The 20,238-nt window shown below is 45.1% G+C and overlaps 1 protein-coding gene across 1 annotated transcript in view; it reads right to left on the bottom strand.

Moving 5' to 3' along the window:
* The window catches only part of LOC607881 (potassium voltage-gated channel subfamily D member 2-like), a 29,637-nt gene extending 13,691 nt beyond the window's left edge, over nucleotides 1-15,946 (bottom strand). The window contains exon 1 of the mRNA XM_038556397.1: nucleotides 14,833-15,946. Coding sequence (XP_038412325.1) covers nucleotides 14,843-15,946 — 1,104 coding nt within the window. The 3' untranslated portion in view covers nucleotides 14,833-14,842. The remainder of the gene's footprint in view (nucleotides 1-14,832) is intronic.
* Between the last annotated feature and the right edge of the window lie 4,292 nt (nucleotides 15,947-20,238).

The following is a 20,238-nucleotide window of genomic DNA, read 5'->3' as shown; positions in this document are numbered from 1 at the left end:
ATAAAATAATCTTACTTTTCATTTAGGTGATTATGAAGGTATTTGGACTCTGCCTATGAAAATAATAAAGTTCTCTGTGAAATCAATAGGCACTTTACTTTTTACTACTCTAAAACTATGCCAATCATGAATAAAAAGTGCCTTATTTACATAGAGAAAAGTTTATAGCCATTTTGCAAATTGCATTCTTTTCTTTTTTATAGGAATATTTATTTTATAGTAATATTTTATCTTCTGACATTTTGTATCAAATTCATGTGATTTTAAAGGCCAAAGCACAAATGTTACATTAAAAAAAAGACAACAGAGCAACATATCTACACTGTGAGTTAATTACGCTTTTCAAAACACTTGTCTTTTATTGCAAACCTTATCTAATATTGAACTCAAGGCCAATAATATGAAAACGTCAAACCTGAAAATATTTTGCAAGGCTTTGGTTTACTCATTCATGTGAAATTAAGAATGAGCATTGAAAATGATGTTCAGTTGCTTTTCTGACATGTTGTAGTATTTTATAAAATGTTACATATAACTTTATACAAACAAATGTGTACAACCAAGAAACTGTTCACATCTCCTCCATTCGTATTATCTAATTTACCACAACATTACTGCAGTTAGAAAAAAATTAAGCACCTCAGACATTTAAAAGGAGATACATTACTGTGAAACAGGATTTAGGAATAAATGTCAAGAGGAAATTACCTCCATTTCAGGAAATTCTTAATTCTGGAAATTAAATGAATATTATTTCCAGTTCTTCATGGATGACCTTGCCTTTTTTTTTTAAGGTTTGCAGATCCCCATTCAAAATAAAGAAAGGCTGGTAATTATTACAATGTAATTGCCACCGGTCAATCTCACTTCCAAAAGGCAGGGAATTCCAGGGAATACTTTTTCCTTCGTGATGATCCTCACGAACCCCACTTTATGCCATCGGAAATCACATCTCCCCAGAGAAGTACTGGGTAGGATGCAGAATTACCTGAAGGACAGGTGTTCTAACGGAAACAGAATGCCAAAGCAAGGCGCCATGCGAACTTCCCCTAGAGCCAGGAACTATTTTCACAAGTCTGGGAGACACACACAAACTTGTTTTGTTTTGTTTTTATTTGTTTATGTTTTTATTTTTTTATGCTCTTAATCCAATTCCTCTTCTTCGAAACACAACTTCTTACCAATTATCTGTTCACGTTTATGTTTTACTCTCCAGCGGGTGATTCTTACCAAGGCAAGGCCTCTCTAAGTTTTCACTGCATAGACACATCTGCTACATGCATGGCTCCAATTTAATCTGGGTTTAAAGATACATATCCTCTGGCATTCTTCAGAACATGTTAACCCTTTTTACTTTCAAACTCACAGAAACAGCCAAACACCTGAACAGGGATACATGTACCTACTGCAAAGTGAGAAAGGAGAAAAAAAAGAAAAAAAGGAATGAAAATTCTTTTTTTATTTTTTTATTTTTTTTAATTTATTTTTTTAATAATAAATTTATTTTTTATTGGTGTTCAATTTGCCAACATACAGAATAACACCCAGTGCTCATTCCGTCAAGTGCCCCCCTAAGTACCCGCCACCCAGTCACCCCCCACCCCCGTCCTCCTCCCCTAGTTCATTTCCCAGAGTTAGGAGTCTCTCATGTTCTGTCTCCCTTTCTGATATTTCCTACCCATTTCTTCTCCCTTCCCCTCTATTCCCTTTCACTATTATTTATATTCCCCAAATGAATGAGACCATATAATGTATGTCCTTCTCCGATTGACTTATTTCACTCAGCATAATACCCTCCAGTTCCATCCATGTCGAAGCAAATGGTGGGTATTTGTCATTTGGGAATGAAAATTCTTTAAGGAGAATCCAAAGCATATATGATATTCCTGAGCACACACAGTAGAATTGACAACTGTAAGGTCTGCAAATCTATATTAAAAATAAATAATAATCCCCACTTATTTCCCAGATAGCTCCATATCTACTGAGAAACACTTCTGTCTTTTCAGCTAAAATGTGGAATTCATTTTCTCATTTGAACTAGTCTTACTTTTGTCAGTCAGGAATACTTGAATCACGCATTCTTATAAAATACTCCATTTTTTCTGGAAAATCTCATGAATAATTAGATATGAATTTTAAGTTAAGGTAAGTATAATGAATCTAACACAGGATGAGGATTTAGACATTGTGAATAAATTAATGTTAAAATGACCACTTAAAAAAATGTGAAATGTTCCAGAGCTTGTGCTCATTTCAATACAAAAATCATATCCTATATCCTTACCATGCTCATAATTCTCTAACGTGTCCCCATTATGTCTTGAATAAAACCAGAAGTCCTTCCTGTGGTCTACAATGTCCTGCGTCATCCTGTCCCCACTACCTTTCAGACAGCATCTGCTACTGAGCTCCTCCCTCTATTTGCTTTAATCACAGTGGCCTCGGGTGGAAGTTGCCAAGCCTCCCTGCATCCTGAGGTCTTTGTACTTTTCTTCTCTCTTCATCAAAGGCTTTAATACGGATATTGAGAGAAGTCACTTTATTCCCTCGGTTGGCCAACAGCTTAAGTGTTTCCATTGGCAAGGTCCTGCCGGTCTCCTCTCCAATCCTGGGCACCTCTGACCCTCATGTGCTGTCTGCAGCACCCACCACCAGTCGGAGTGACACGTGTCCACGGCTTGCTCTCTGCCTGCACCACCAGAACACACGGTTCTCAAGCTCGGGAGGCTGGTCGTGACCGGTCATCGCTGTGGCCAGTGACTGGTAGGAAGTGATCTACAGAAGTCTGTTAAATTGAAATGAACTCGATGGGTCACAGTTTGCGGGGAGGCTGAGGTATGTGCTGCTGGTAAAACTCTGGGTTTCCAAAAAGCACTGTTACTGTTATTCTTAAAAGTGAAGAGAATGAGGACAATGGAAGGATCAGGCCCACATGAGAGCAAAACAGGACAAGACCTTTCACTTTTAGAACAAAACCTTCTCATTCTATTTGACGTTATTTCAACTGTCATCCTACTCTTTCAATGTTATTCTTTCTCATTTTTTTTTAATTTTTATTTATTTACTTATGATAGTCACAGAGAGAGAGAGGCAGAGACACAGGCAGAGGGAGAAGCAGGCTCCATGCACCGGGAGCCTGATATGGGATTCGATCCCGGGTCTCCAGGATCACGCCCTGGGCCAAAGGCAGGAGCCAAACCGCTGCGCCACCCAGGGATCCCGATTCTTTCTCATTATTAACATCTGCTAACACACTCCCTATTCTCTCCACACTGTTTTATAACTCAGATCTTCTTTACCTAACAGACATGTCGAAATTCCCAAGGCCACGCGCCCTGCGCTGTGCCATGCGGACACCCACACGTCTGTTTACACGGTGTACACCCGTCTTCTAATCATTTCAGATAGTAACTTCTTTTTCCGATAGACTACATTGATTTTTGTGTGTCATGTATAGACAGCAGTTCATTATTTTTAAGCAGTTCCATGTTACGCATCAATGAGTGGGCCTGGGTGAAGAAAGAAAGTGCCAGCTCATGTTTACTGGGAGTGGAGGTTGAAAGACAGGACAGTACATTTCTGTGCGGATTCACTTACATTAGAAGATATCCCCATATGCTTCCCAGAGGCATCTGCAATTACCAGCCTTCACCAGAAAGCAAACCGATTACAGCAACGGCCACTGACAGCCAATAGTTCTAACTTTTGAAGAAAATTAGCCACAGAGCAAAGAGTGAAGGAGTCTCATGGCTGCCCCATGTCCAAAGAGAAAAATGCAAAGGGTAGACTGTAGTGCAAAGACAAAACATTCAAACAATAAAACTCCAATTTTTCTCGACACCGAACACAGTGAAAGACTAGTTTAGTAGATGACTGCTGATATTGGGGATGGCACTATTCCATGGCTAAGGAGTTCTCCACGGTGTGCAGGTTATCACCTCACACCGTGATTGCAAAACTTTAATACAGATTTCTCTACATTTAGGGACTGAACTAGTAGGTAACAAGTCCTCCAAAGGTATAGACCCAAACCTCAAAAGCCTTTCTGCCTAGTTAAGAAGGCAAGAAATAAAACTATAACGTAACATATATAAAATAGCACTTATTACCGGCAAGTAAAATCCCAACTACAGATGATGTAGATATGGGAGGTTGAGAAGGCTTCATGGAGAAGGCTGCTGCAAAGTCTGTTTCTCAAAGGAGGCACTAAAGGCTAAATTCCACTGGGATATACTAAAGTAAGAAACAGTGTCAAGGCGCACAGAAATGTAGAGATGGTGTTGCACCCCTGGGTTTCTTTGCAATACCAGACTATATCCCACAATCAAATCTAGCTGCTGTAGCCAGAAGGAGAGAAATGGCTATACACACACACGCGCACACACACACATGCATATATATATATATATATATATATATATATATATATATATATATAATATATATATTTATTTAGGCTTAAATATATAAATAGCATATAAATATATATAAATAATATATATTTAAATATATAGAACTATATGGTATATATAAATATATAAATTATATATAAATCTATGTACTATATATGAACAAATATATACTATATATAAGCTATATATATAAATTGGACTATATATAAACATATATATTATGTAAAATCTATATACTGTATAGCACATATAGTACATATACAGTTGTGCTCAGAAAACGGTATAGGACATATGGAGAGTTGGGGGGGGAAGAGTAAAATCATTATTATAGCTCTGAAAGATAAATAATATTTCCTTTTCAGCGAATACGCCTTTCACCATTCCTGTTCCTTCCATGAAATAAAAGGTAAACTGCATAGTTTTTACAACTCAGAAGCCATCTCTTTTTTTTTTTCCAAAAATTCAAGCAAAATAATTGATTTATCTTCTTCTTCATCAGGGCAGGCAAAATACTTACCACCTTATGGTTTGCTTCCCGATGGTCTAACAGCTCACTGAACAAGAACACATGCTTTTATTATGTCAGCTGGGCACTGCCAGGCTAAACCCCAGCACCGGGTAAGTACATGCAGAGGTAGCGGTGATGCTGAGAAATGGCGTGTGAGTCACAGAGAGCAGAACCAGGAGAAAATGCATTATGTTAATGAAATAAAGAGAAAATGTATTCCTTTCCTTATCCCTGTAGTATCAACAGAATCCCCAGTGAGTTATTATTACATATTCCCAGATAATGTTTTAAGGTCTTTAGGGGGAAAACTGAGTAAAAATGAAACAAACAAAAATGCTGCCGCTGTTTAAGTGTGTGACTATCAGTAAGCCCCCAAAGGTGTCACATCTATAAAACGATGGATTTAAAATAAATAACAACTAGGTTTCTTTCCACCAGGAATTCAGAAAGTAGGTAGTACAAAATCTGAGGTTCATTAAGTCATCGTCAAAGATAAGTATAATTGGGAGGAAGGTTTACACAAATACAACATACATGACATCAGAATTAAATGAAGTAACTATACAAATAAGACTAAGTTAACCTGTAGTCTAAAGGGAGATCCTGAAAAGAAATATATATATATATATATATATATATATATATATATATATATATATATATATCTTAACAAGACCCAGTGAAAATTAGAAAATAGCCCTACCCTAGTGTGCTATGCTGACAGAAAACATGATCTCTTCCTGACATACTGCTTCTTGGCAGCCAAGTAAATATTTGTAAAAAAAAAGGAAAATGCTAGGTAAATACACACATTCAAAAAATACGTATGTATGTCGTGTCAAATACTACCTCCAGTCAAATGATGACTAAAACAAAATAAAGACAGCTAAAATTTGGTTACCTGTAATACTTGTCACATTTCTTTACATTTCCTTAAAAAGTTCATTTTCAACTCCCAACAATTAACATGCTCTATAAAGATTTTTATAAAAATATACGTCATAAGGGGCCCCTGGGTGACTCAGTGGTTGAGCGTCCGCCTTTGGCTCAGGGCGTGACTCCGGGTCCTGGGATCGAGTCCCACGTCGAGGACACTGCAGGGAGCCTGCTTCTCCCTCTGCCTGTGTCTCTGCCTCTCTCTGGGTCTCTCATGAATAAAGCAATAAAACCATATATATATAAATAGTTAGGGTGGGGCAAGATGGCTGAAGAGTAGGGTCCCCAATCACCTGTCCCCACCAAATTCCCTAGATAACCTTCAAATCATCCTGAAAATCTACGAATTCGGCCTGAGATTTAAAGAGAGACCAGCTGGAATGCTACAGAGAGAAGAGCTCGCGCTTCTATCAAGGTAGGAAGACGGGGCGGGGAAGAAAGAAAGACACAGAAGGCCTCCAAGGGGGAGGGGCCCCGCGAGGAGTCGGGCTGAGGCCGGGGCGAGTGTCCCCAGGACAGGAGAGCCCCGTCCCGGAGGAGCAGGAGCTGCACCGACCTTCCCGGGCGGAAAGGGGCTCGCAGGGAGGTGGAGCAGGACCCAGGAGGGCGGGGATGCCCTCGGGCTCCCGGGGACACTAACAGACACCTGCGCCCCGGGAGAGTGCGCCGAGCTCCCTAAGGGCTGCAGCATGGGCGGCGGGACCCGGAGCAGCTCGGGGGGGGGGGGGGTCGGGGGTGGCTCCGTGGAGGGGGCTGCAGGGCGGGAGCGCGAATCCAACAGCGCAGGCCCCGAGCCCAGGGCGCCCGGACACAGCCCAGGATCCGGCCTCCCCCGGGACAGGCAGAGGCCGGGAGGGCCCAGGACAGCGAGGACGCTCCTGCCCCGAGGTGAGCAGATCAGCGGCCCAGCCCGGAGCCTCCAGGCCCTGCAGACGGAGAGCTCCTTAGTTACTGCGGGAGCTGACTCCAGGGCTCCAGAGCTGGCCGCCGCCACTGTGGTTGTTACTCCTGGGGCCTCACGGGGTAAACAGCCCCCACTGAGCCCTGCACCAGGCAGGGGGCAGAGCAGCTCCCCCAAGTGCTAACACCTGAAAATCAGCACAGCAGGCCCCTCCCCCAGAAGACCAGCTACACGGACAGGGGAAAAACAAATTATTGACCAAGCAGCACTGGAAAGTTCCAGGGGAAGTTGAGGAATTTACAGTGTACGGAATCAGAGGATACTCCCCCTTGTTTTTTGTTTTTTGATTTCTGTTTGCCTTCTCCCCCTTTTTTTTTCTTCTCCTTTTGTTTCTTCTTTTTTCTTTTTCTTCTTTCTCTTCTCTCTTTTTCTCCTTTTCCCAATAAAACTTGTTTTTGGCCACTCTGCACTCAGCAAAATGACTACAAGGAAAAACTCACCTCAAAAGAAAGAATCAGAAACAGTCCTCTCTCCCACAGAGTTACAAAATTTGGATTACAATTCAATGTCGGAAAGCCAATTCAGAAGCACTATTATAAAGCTACTGGTGGCTCTAGAAAAAAGCATAAAGTACTCAAGAGACTTCATGACTGCAGAATTTAGATCAAATCAGGCAGAAATTAAAAATCAATTGAATGAGATGCAATCCAAACTAGAGGTCTTAAGGATGAGGGTTAATGAGGTGGAAGAATGAATGACATAGAAGACAAGTTGATGGCAAAGAGGGAAACTGAGGAAAAAGAGACAAACAATTAAAAGATCAGGATAGATTAAGGGAAATAAATGACAGCCTGAGGAAGAAAAATCTACGTTTAATTGGGGTTCCCGAGGGCGCAGAAAGGGCCAGAGGGCCAGAATATGTACTTGAACAAATCATAGCTGAAAACTTTCTAATCTGGGAAGGGAAACAGGCATTCAGATCCAGGAAATAGAGAGACCCCCACCCTAAAATCTATATATATATGTGGTTTTATATTTATATATATTTATTATTTATATATAAATATATATATTGTCTATCATCTATCTATCTATCTATCTATCTATCTATCTATCTATCTATCTATCTATAGAGAGTGCCTGGGTGGCTCAATGGGTGCATCTGACTCTTGATTTCCACTCAGGTCATGATCTCAGGATTGTAAGGTCCAGCTCTTAGTCCAGAGTCTGCTTGAGATTTTCGTTTCCCTCCTCTCTGCTCCTCCCGCACCCCATCGTGCACTCCCTTAACAACGATATATATATATATACTCACACACATATATGGGTCATAGTATGAAAAATAAAAATGGATGGTACCCATCATAGCACGGCTCCTCATCAGAAGGAAAGATACAGTTGGTACTTCCCAACTTGTAAAGATGTTTTTGATGAACGGGCTAGCAATATTCATGAGCAGATGCTGATGCAGGGGAAAGTAATTCTACTCATTTTGAGTAATAACTGGGTAAACCAGAAGTTTCTATGTTAACAATTCCACAAGATATACTCCCAACATTCTCCAAAGCTATGGAGTCAGAATATGATGGTTAGCAGGAAAATATTTAATTTTTTAGAGTCTTAATACTACCACACTAAGTTTTCTGAGAGCGTAGATGTAATTCGGCTATATTTGTTTCTGATGACAGCACACTATAAATGAACTTTTTTCCTAGATTTGTTCAGGAATCAGAATATAATTTATGTAGTTAAAAATCATAAAATTGGGGATCCCTGGGTGGCACAGCGGTTAAGCGCCTGCCTTTGGCCCAGGGCGTGATCCTGGAGACCCGGGATCGAATCCCACGTCAGGCTCCCAGTGCATGGAGCCTGCTTCTCCCTCTGCCTATGTCTCTGCCTCTCTCTCTCTCTCTGTGTGACTATCATAAATAAATAAAAATTAAAAAAAAATATCAAAAAAAAATCATAAAATTGCATTTTAAACATAAACTTTTTTTTTTTTAATTTTTTTTTATTTATTTATGATAGTCATACAGAGAGAGAGAGAGGCAGAGACACAGGCAGAGGGAGAAGCAGGCTCCATGCACAGGGAGCCCGACGTGGGATTCGATCCCGGGTCTCCAGGATCGCGCCCTGGGCCAAAGGCAGGCGTCCAAACCGCTGCGCCACCCAGGGATCCCTAAACATAAACTTTATGGAACTGCCACATAGAAACTTTCTTTCCCATAGGGAAAACTTTGACGAAAGCAACTGTTTTAAAATTAAAGTGGTGGAAGACAGAACTTATATTTCTCAAGTTTTTAAGTTTTACGTTATGAGGAATATGACAATCCCTGTTTTAAAAAGAAAGGTTTAAATGGTTAGTAATCGTGACCCAAAAGACAGATGTTAAGTATATAAGCTCTTCAAATTCTTTAATAAGCCCCCTGGAACCGCTTCTAACTCACAAGTCATGAACCCAAGGCACAATGTCAACTGAAGTTGGACCCTATTAAATATTTTTTACCAAATCATTTTTGATATTGATAAACATTTGGAAATTTCCTAAATTTGGCACCGTTTGGGTACCACCCCCTGAATGACAAATAACAACTGGATGCTGCTATCTGCCAAAGGTCCTTAGGACAAAAGAGGAATTCCATTTTCTTTTCCCCCCAAGGCTGTTTAATAAGGCAGCAGTTAGAGCTTATGTTATGGAAAGGAGGGAAGTGGGGGAGTGAAGGTCAATAAATATGCAGAGAAAGAAAAGATGAACAGATGGATATGGCTACTCTATCTAAACACTGTTCCAAAAAATCTTGCTGATATTCTTCTTTCCTGATTTTTTTAAAACTGTGCTCTTAGTGTTTCTGACTTTAACTGGGATGGGGTAGGTTTAAAATGATTCTTCAAAGCAATAGTTTTACTGGCAAATTAAATAATTAGTTATATAACAATCATGGTTAAGTTATAGTATAGTGATATATTTGAGATTTGGGGCACAAAAATGATTATTAGATGAATACACAAGGGTTCTAAGATGGACCCACCCATTTCTTCAGACCCAAACCCAACAGAACATTGTTTAAAAGGACCTGGGAGGTAGATAAATCTGCCAATCCTTAATTCCAAAGCTCTTTTCTTTCCTGCTCATGTAGAAAATGTTTATACAAGCCAGATTTTTGATAGCCACTGTTTAGAGTTCCATTTTCACTTCTATTATCATTCATTGATGAATATTAGCTCTAGTAAAAATATCAGCCAACTATAAAAAGGGCTCAGAAAGTATATCGGGAAATTCTCAGTCATCTATCAGACACAGCTTGATACTAACTCACACTACTGCATATTTTCCAGAAAGTTTATGCCTGACACCTGGGCTTATAAGTAAAAAACTACAGTGAAAAGATAAATTCAGGCAATGGCTTTTGTTGAGTATTTTCTGTTCTTTTTTTTTTTTTTTTTAAAGATTTTATTTATTTATTCATGATAGTCACACAGAGAGAGAGAGACAGAGAGGCAGAGACACAGGCAGAGGGAGAAGCAGGCTCCATGCAGGGAGCCCGACGTGGGATTCGATCCCGGGTCTCCAGGATCGTGCCCTGGGCCAAAGGCAGGCGCCAAACCGCTGCGCCACCCAGGGATCCCGAGTATTTTCTGTTCTTAAAGATAGTAGTTGAGACACAATACAACCAAAGACACCCAAAATGCAGGATCTTTAAAAAATATCTATTTCTCTAGGAAAACAAAATACATTATAAATATATTTTGATGAGGAACTGAAGACATCTTTCTAAGAAACTTTTTTTTAGATTACAAGCATATACTTTCTTAAATGTTCAGATATGTTTTCCAATAAATGTATTTCGATTGCATCAACATTTCTATGTCTTATAAGTATGACTGCTATATTCCATTGAGATCATTAATTAGCTTAATTTCCAGAAAATTAAAATTTTCTACTTCAGTGAAACTTGAGTCTTAAAAGTAACTCCATTTTGCTTCCAAGTTTTGAGCAAGTGTATATACTTAATTCTTCTAATCTACTTACGTACATAACGTGTGAACTAAATTCATCTCATAGATTTGACTTGGGCCTTTTGATTCAGTTTCTTAAGTCATTTGAAAAAGTAGCTGCTTTTTTTGTTTTAAGATTGTATTCATCCATTTGCGAGAGACAGAGTGAGGGAGGGAGCAGGAGCAGGGGGCAAAGGGTAGAGGGAGAGGGAGAAGCAGACCCTCCCACCCCCCATCCCCACCCCCCCACCCCCCCACCCCCCCCCCCCACCCCGCCTGAACAGGGAGACGGAGACAGGCCTGAATCCCGGGATCCCAGGATCCCGAGATCATGACCTGAGCTGAGGGCAGCCACTTGACTGACTGAGCCACCCACGCCCCCAAAAAGCAGATGCTGATAAGTGTCTTATTTATATTTAAAAAAAAACATTAATGGCTAACACTTCCTCTTTTTCTTCCTGAAAACAGAAATCAATTTCAAAATAAAACTCAAAAAATTAAATTCATTTTATTCCAGGAAACAAATTTTAAAATAACAGTAACTTCTCATGTTTAGAATAGAATTTCTAGCCAGATGCAGTTAGCATCCCACCAACCTTCATTATAATAATACCAATACTCAATCACATACACAGTATAAGGCATTAAAATGATTCACTGACACTTCCTGAAAAACACTACCATAGACACCAAATTTTTGAAAAATATATTTCCTTTTAGTATTTCTTTATTTCCTCTTAAAACGGAGTTCTCTTTTTATTCATATGTATTTCTGATTTGAAGTCCTGAAAGTGATTTGCACTCTCCAATTGTCCTACCAAAGATTACAAATGACACAAAGACAACAAGAGCCAAAACCACATACATATATAAAATTCTCTTTGATAAGAAATGAGCACCTACATTATGCCTTCAAAATCAGTCACAGAACTACCAGTAGGATAAAAAGGACATATAAGCAGAAGGATTCAAATTTTCACTACTTCATTTTTTTTTAAAGCACCAGCAGGTCTTAAAAAAATTCGTGAAGCTGAATCAAATTCATGAGCGTCATATTTTAGTTTAGCATCATTTACTAATTAAATTAGTCAAAAATTCTTCACACATAAAATATTCCATTAGTTGGCCATATGACAATACGAGAATTTGTTCCATGCCACATGGCTAATAAAATTAAGTTGACTTTAACCACAATGTCATTTAAAGAAGAAAATTAAATTAGCCAGAAACAAAACTTTAAAAAGCAGCCTTGGGACATCCACATGCAGAAGAATGAAACTAGACCACTCTCTTGCACCATACACAAAGATAAACTCAAAATGGATGAAAGATCTAAATGTGAGACAAGATTCCATCAAAATCCTAGAGAAGAACACAGGCAACACCCTTTGTGAACTCGGCCATAGTAACTTCTTGCAAGATACATCCACGAAGGCAAAAGAAACAAAAGCAAAAATGAACTATTGGGACTTCATCAAGATAAGAAGCTTTTGCACAGCAAAGGATACAGTCAACAAAACTCAAAGACAACCTACAGGATGGGAGAAGATATTTGCAAATGACGTATCAGATAAAGGGCTAGTTTCCAAGATCTATAAAGAACTTATTAAACTCAACACCAAAGAAACAAACAATCCAATCATGAAATGGGCAAAAGACATGAACAGAAATCTCACAGAGGGGGGATCCCTGGGTGGCGCAGCGGTTTAGCGCCTGCCTTTGGCCCAGGGCGCGATCCTGGAGACCCGGGATCGAATCCCACGTCAGGCTCCCGGAATGGAGCCTGCTTCTCCCTCTGCCTGTGTCTCTGCTTCTCTCTCTCTCTCTCTATCATAAATAAATAAATAAATAAATAAATAAATAAATAAATAAATAAATCTTAAAAAAAAAAAAAGAAATCTCACAGAGGAAGACATAGACATGGCCAACATGCATATGAGAAAATGCTCTGCATCACTTGCCATCAGGGAAATACAAATCAAAACCACAATGAGATCCCACCTCACACCCGTGAGAATGGGGAAAATTAACAAGGCAGGAAACCACAAATGTTGGAGAGGATGCGGAGAAAAGGGAACCCTCTTACACTGTTGGGGGGAATGTGAACTGGTGCAGCCACTCTGGAAAACTGTGTGGAGGTTCCTCAAAGGGTTAAAAATAGACCTGCCCTACGACCCAGCAATTGCACCGTTGGGGATTTACCCCAAAGATACAAATGCAATGAAACGCCGGGACACCTGTACCCCGATGTTTCTAGCAGCAATGGCCACGATAGCCAAACTGTGGAAGGAGCCTCGGTGTCCAACGAAAGATGAGTGGATAAAGAAGATGTGGTTTATGTATACAATGGAATATTCTTCAGCCATTAGAAATGACAAATACCCACCATTTGCTTCAACGTGGATGGAACTGGAGGGTATTATGCTGAGGGAAGTAAGTCAGTCGGAGAAGGACAAACATTATATGTTCTCATTCATTTGGGGAATATAAATAATAGTGAAAGGGAATATAAGGGAAGGGAGAAGAAATGTGTGGGAAATATCAGAAAGGGAGACAGAACGTAAAGACTGCTAACTCTGGGAAACGAACTAGGGGTGGTAGAAGGGGAGGAGGGTGGGGGGTGGGAGTGAATGGGTGACGGGCACTGGGGGTTATTCTGTATGTTAGTAAATTGTACACCAATAAAAAATAAATTAAAAAAAATAAAAAAATAAAAAATAAAAATAAAAAGCAGCCTTGGAAAGAACTTTTTCCTATAGCCATTACCAAACCCTTATTGAACTGATTAACTATGCAAGAAAAACAGCTTACAGCTGAAGAAAGGGCACCAACATCACTACCTGGCTTACCTAAGAACTCATAAAAGTAAAGGGCTCTAACCATTTTATTTTATTAGATCCTACAATATAAAAATTCTGCCACTTTTCTGCAGTTTGATTAACACTAATCATTTCATCATTTCATACTTTTCCTTTTTCCTACCATCTAAAAGAAAACACTTTAATTCTACCTTCATATTTATTTTTTAAAAACATGATCTGGGATATGCCCCCTTGGTTGTAAAACACCATTACTCCCAGATAAAAGCATACACAGAAGAATTCTACAAGGAAATTAGAAGGCTCAAAATTCTTTAATACAATCAGCCCCTGGGGACCATCAACGTCACCAGATACTGCTCTACTTTCTAAGTGTATTTAATGGTCACGGGCCCATTGCCTAATGGGATCCGTAGTTTCTAAAATAAAAAATGTGTGAGTGAGAGTTACTGACTTCTTGTTTTGAAGCTACAAACTTACAGTCTGAAATAGGTTGCAAATCTCATTCTATTGCATTTTTCTAGATTGATCAGTTCCAGCCCTGCTATTCTAAGACTGTACAACCTCTCAACCAAAATGAAAATGCAAAGGGTAAGAATAGGTCCATACACATTACGAGATCCTTGGATCATGGTATCTGTAATCTGCGTTCTATAATGTCGTAAAATAAGAATCATGGTTCTTAGAGGAAAAATGAATGCCCAAAGTGTCTACTTTTATGAAAATAATACTTCAAATATACCTGAGAACTTGTCATTTGGACAACCTGGGACACCTTCTGGGCATCGCAACAGACCTCTTGCACATACATACCTTTCTTTGGATGCCAATTTTGTGGGTTTTTTTTTTCCTTATTGTATCTCTCTGTATTGACATGAATCATACCATCTTTCCCCACAGTCAGGAATTCTACACTTTGGGGCACGAATGGGCAACGTGTGCCAGTGGGTTCAGACTAGACTTCAACCACTGTACCATACCCGTGTGTCACGGGGCGGGGGGGGGGGGCGGGGGGGGGAGGAAGAGGACCTGGGAAGAGTCCTTCAAAAGCATTTCGATGTTTTCCCAAACCGATTAGAAAAAAAAGTTAAAGAGATGTCGCCCACCTTGTATCACCTGGCTGCGTGCTGGACCAACCATCCTGGCAGCCACACGGCAGCTCTCCGCACCTCCATCCCATCCCATCCCATCCCGTCCCATCGCATCCCATCCCATCCCGTCCCGTCCCCCCCCCTTCCCACCTCGCAGGGCACCTACCCTAGCGTTGTCATGGTGACGATGGTATACCAGAAGGCCGCGGGGATGCTGGTGAACTTGCTGCCGAAGACCCCTTCTCGGCGTAGAACATGACGGTGGCAAAGATGATGATGGCCATGGTGAGCGAGAAGAGCAGGAAGCCCAGTTCGGAGGCGCAGCTCTTGAGCGTGTACCCCAGGATGCGCAGGCCCTGCGAGTGGCGGGAGAACTTGAAGATGCGGAAGACGCGGAAGACCCGCAGCGTGACGAAGGCCCCGCTGACGTCCTCGTTGTCCGTCATCACCAGCCCGATGTAGTAGGGCAGGATGGCCACCACGTCGATGATGCTCATGACGCTGCGCACGAAGCGGTAGCGGCTGGGGGCGGCGGCCAGGCGCAGCAGGTACTCCACGGTGAAGATCATGACGCACGCGGTGTCCAGGCAGAAGAAGGCCACGGCGTAGCGCTCCCCGCACGGCAGCTCCTTGGCGTGGCCCGGGCTGGCCCCGCACGGCACGGTCTCCACCACGTTGGCGATGACCGACACGGCGATGAAGAAGCCGGTCACGTAGTAGAAGACGAGCGCCATGGTGCTGGTGTGCGGGTTCTCGAAGGCGCGCCACACCCTCTGGCGCGCGGTCATGCTGGGCAGCGCGCTCTCCCCGCCCGTGTCCGTGTCCGCGTCGTCCTGCAGCCGCTCGGCGTTCTCCCGCCGCCGGTCCTTGTACTCCTCGTAGCAGCAGTCGCCGATGATCTCGGGGATGAGGCCGAAGAAGGCCAGCTCCTCGTCGTAGGCCGAGATGCACTCGTGGCGCGGGTAGTGCAGCTTCCCCGTGCGGTAGAAGTTGAGGATGTGCCGGAAGATGTCGGGGTCGCGGTCGAAGAAGTACTGCTGGCTCTCGGGGTGGTAGAAGAAGTCCCGCTCCGAGCTGCCCAGCAGCGTGTCCGGGTAGCGCTCCAGGGTGTCCTGCCACGTCTGGAAGCGGGTGCCGCTCACGTTGAGCACGATCAGGGCGTCCTGAGTCCGCTCGCGCTCCTGCCGCGGGGGCGCGGGCATGGGCCCCGAGGCCACGGGCATCCAGCCGATGGCCGCGGCGCGCGCGAACGGCAGCCAGGCCGCCACGCCCGCCGCCATGGCCCCGACGGAGGCGGCCCCGGTGCCGGGCGAGCGCGAGGGTCACGCGGGGCAGGGCCCGGGCGGAGGTCCCGGAGCCGCGCAGCGACGGGCACACGCGCGGCTCACTTGACAGCGATCGCTTCAAACAGGCGTTCGACTTGCGCGCCGACACGGCTGGCAGGTGCAGGTGCGGGTGCGGGTGCAGGTGTGGGTGCAGCTGCATGTGCAGGCGCTGCGCGGCTCAGCGGGAATGCAGGGCCGGCGCGGGGCGCAGAGCTCCGGTTCCCGCACGCCTCCCCGGCGGAGGGGCCCTTCCCGCCAAAGGAGCCCCAGACCTGTTGTCGCCACCTCCGCGGTGCGGTCCCCGCCCCCCTCCATCCCCCACCGCGCGCCCCGGAGTCCGCTCGCCGCCTCGGCTCCGGGGGCCGCGTCCGCGGAGATGGAGGCGCCGCGCGGGGCGCGCCGAGCCGGCTTCCCCCGCCGCCACGTCCACGGGCGCCCGTCGTGCGGCCCACGGCGTCCGCCCGGTCGCCCCTTCACTCTCGCTTCAAGTTGGGCTCGGCTGCGGCGAGGCGGGGACACAGCCCGGGAGCCGCGGGTCGCCGTCGCCGCCGCCGCGGCCGCATCTGCCTCCGCGCGGAGGGCGCCCCGCTCGCGGCACCCACCTGGCCGAGCGCGCGGCGGGGCTGAGTTGCAGAGACTTTGCGGCCGCCGCGCACCCAGAACGGGAGGAGCGGGGCCGGCAGCTGCGGGGCCGCCGAGTCCCCGGCGCCCAGGGCGCGGAGAGCCGGCTCAGGCGAGCGCCGGGCCCCTGCCCCCATCCCTCCGCGCCTCCCTCCTCCTTTTCGCCTTCCAAAAGCCAGGCGCAGGCGAGCCGAGCAGCAGAAACAAGTTCAAAAGGTGCGGGGGAGGCGACAACGGGGAGACCGGCTCCTGCCAACTTACTGCGCCGCAGCTGCCGGGGCCCGCGCGGAGCTGCAGGGCGGCCGGGAGGGCGGCGGCGGCGGCGGAAGAGAAGGAGGAGGAGGAGGCGCGGCTGGGCCGGGGCCGGGGCCGGGCGCGGGCAGTCGCGGGAGCGCAGAGGCAGGGGGCGCGCGGCGTCGCGGGGACGCGGAAGGGCGGCCGGCTGCTCCCCAGCCGGTGGGTGGTCCCGCATCTCCCCCCCACCCCCAGCGCCGCGCCGCTGGGCAGATCAACAAATGGAGAGAAGATAAATCAAGAGCGGCGCGCGCGCCTCCCGCGCAGGTCCGGGAAGGCGCCCCACGCCGGCCCCAGCCGTGACCCCGCGCCCCCTGCGTCCCCCGCGGCCGCCCGGGCCGTGGATGGAGGCGGACCGGCCAGGGAGCTCGGCAGCCCGCAAGGAACAAAGGGAGGCTCCGCGCCTGGCCGCGGGCTCCGCCGGAGGAGCGCAGGAAGGGGCCCCGCGCCTCGCCGCCGCCGCCTCCTGGGACCCGGTGGGAGGCGAGCGAGGGGAAGACGGGGGCGGCCGCGGGGGAGGCTGGAGCGGGACGCGCAGGAGCCGCTGCTCTGTCGGGTCGCTTCTGGCCGGCGAGCCCCGCGGAACCCCGCGCCCGAATTCTTAAGGGCTTCCCCCCCCGCCCCCGTCTTTCTCCTTCGCTTTTTATTTGTTCAAACCAGATGTGAACGTTGCGGGAGCTAATAGGTCATCTGTCCAACTTGCCAAAAAGTCAGGAAGCCGCCGCCCCCCCGGGGCTGGGGCTCGCCACAACTCCTCTCCTCGCCCTTGGGGCGACAGGAAGGATTTAGAACCCATTCCTAAATATCAACGTCAAAGGGTGTGAGGCTCCGCGAGCGCGCCCCCCCTCCCTCCGCGCATCCCGCGCATCCCGCGCATCCCCGCCTTGGGTAAAGCCCTCGAGGGGGGCGGGGGGCGAGCGACTGGGGATCCGCAGCAGCCCACCGCTGGGTTTTCCGGGCACCCCGCCCCGTCATTAGGCATCTTCCCTAAAGCCGAACCCATACCCCGTAGAACCACTAGATGGCGGGAATGGAGAGAAATTGAATTCACACCGAAGGTCTGGACGTTTTGGGAAGGTGGGGGATCCCGGTGAGCCCACCCAGCAGAAGCACCCTGGATCCCCCCGCCCCCCACTATCCAAAAACCTTTTCAGTAGTTCTATGGACACGCAGCTCAGCCTGGAGTCCGCATTCCCATGGCAAGGGCAGGGATGCGCCGAGTTGCCTGTCGAAACGCGTTTGAAAATTGAATTTCGCTTATGCACAATAGGAATAACAAAGGTCTTTAGAAATAGTAAGTCGTCATCTATATTGACTAAGACTAGAAGCCCCATTTTTACCTAAAAGTTCCCTTTCCTAAGCTTACTGTGTTCGAAGTTTGAAAAGTAAGTAGACTGTGATATATAGTTTATAGGGTTTTTTTTTTTTAAGATTTTATTTATTTATTCATGAGAGACACAGGGAGAGAGAGAGGGGCAGAGGGAGAAGCAGGCTCCATGCAGGGAGCCCGAGGTGGTACGGGGTCTCCACGATCAGTCCCTGAGCTGAAGGCTGCACTAAACCGCTGAGCCACCAGGGGCTGCCCTAGTTTATGGTTTTGAATTGACTTTAAGGCCCTGGAGATCCTAGGCAGGATGTGTTAACCTTAAAGACCTGAAAAGAAACACCTCAACAAGAAGGAGAGTAACAAAAGAGTACACAGAAACCCATCAGAGAAGGAGAAAAACAGACGCTAGGTGTTATTCTGTATGTTGGCAAATTGAATACCAATAAAAAATAAATTTATTATTAATAAAAGAAGAAAAACAGACCTTCTAAGGGGCAGGATTTTTTTTTGGTGGGAGGGGGAGGAGGTAGGATTTTTTTTTTTTTTTTTTTTTTTTTGTAGAAAGGGAAAGGTATTTTTTTGTTTACTTGTTTACTGGTGTGGAGGTTTAGGGAATCCCATGTTAGTAAATGAAGTCAGAGCTAATGCACCATGAAAAGTTTGGAAAACGCAGAACTGAAAACACCTGCTGTTTATCCGTTTGGATGAGCTGCAGGGAAAGATGCTTGTTAACGGATCTATATAGCCTGTGAACACAGGGAAAACGTTAACTGGAAAATAGAGAGGGGACTATTTAACAGTTATTATAAGAAAATTAACCCCTTCCTAATGCAGACAATAAGGTGCCAGCGTGACAGGTGTCTCCAGAGAATGGTGAGCCATGAACATTCAGTCGATGCCAAACTGGCGTGACCTCCTCTCAAGACCAGCCGGCAACCTAAATGGAGCCTTTAAATGGAGCAGGAAACTGAACACTTAGAAACATAAACATAGATGTTTGACTCCACAACAACCCTTAAACAAGCAAGAATAGGAAATCTGCAATTTTTAAGACTTTGGGATCTGTTCTCCCCCACTCTCCATAAGCTCTCCGCTCAGATAGAAAGACTGTGGGCTTAGAAGATAAACCCCTCTAGATTCAAATTCTACTCCAAGAAATTACTCATAGGCTTTTTGCTTCATCTGGCAAACTAACTTTTGTTTCTAAGTTGCAGATAACTAAAACTTTTTAGGCCTATTGTGAGGCCTAAACAGGATAATACGCCTAAATACCAACGGAGAACTTGCTACACAGGCATGGGACTCGGTATCAATTCCTTTTTACTTCATGGCCAAATGGAAATGCAAATAATTTTCTCCACCCTGTATATGAAATTCCCACAGGTGTTGCTGCGTTCCCCTGTTGTGATACACTGGGGACTCTGAGATTTCAACTATTCTCTCGTTCGTGGAAATGCCATAGGAAGTGTATGGATACAAAATCCAGCTGAGCGGTCTCACTCCCAATGCTTCTTGTGCCCAGGGGTTTCCGTTCTTCCTTCTTATGTTCCTCATTTTATAAACTCTGCTTGGTTGGTGGAAAATAACCTCAACAAGAGCAAAATGAATTCATCACCTTTCTTCTTCACCTACTCAGGTGTCACTCCTGATAGATAAAGCCCAAGGTAGAAAACCCAGTGGTCATTCACAGACCAGGCCCACCGTGTCCTCCTCTCCCCAAACACCCACATGCTCATCCAATGATCCAAGAAGCTCATTACCATCTATCCTTAGGCTGCATCCACGGTGATGTTTAAAAACTATTTTGAAATAATGATAGAGTCAATGCAATTGTGAGATATAAGAGACCCATCACCTAGTTTCCCCACAAAGGTGATATTTTGCATATTACAGTACAGTATCACCACCAGGAAAGTGACACGGATGCAATCCATTGACCTTATTCAGATTTCACAGATGTTACATACACTGATTTTTGCATGTTTATATTTCGTTCTGATTTTCT

The sequence above is a fragment of the Canis lupus genome, chromosome 14 (assembly GCF_011100685.1).
Source record: "Canis lupus familiaris isolate Mischka breed German Shepherd chromosome 14, alternate assembly UU_Cfam_GSD_1.0, whole genome shotgun sequence".
Classification (NCBI taxonomy): Eukaryota; Metazoa; Chordata; class Mammalia; order Carnivora; family Canidae; genus Canis; species Canis lupus.
The sequence above is the reverse complement of the archived record's forward strand: the minus strand, read 5'-3'. Positions and strand labels throughout refer to the sequence as shown.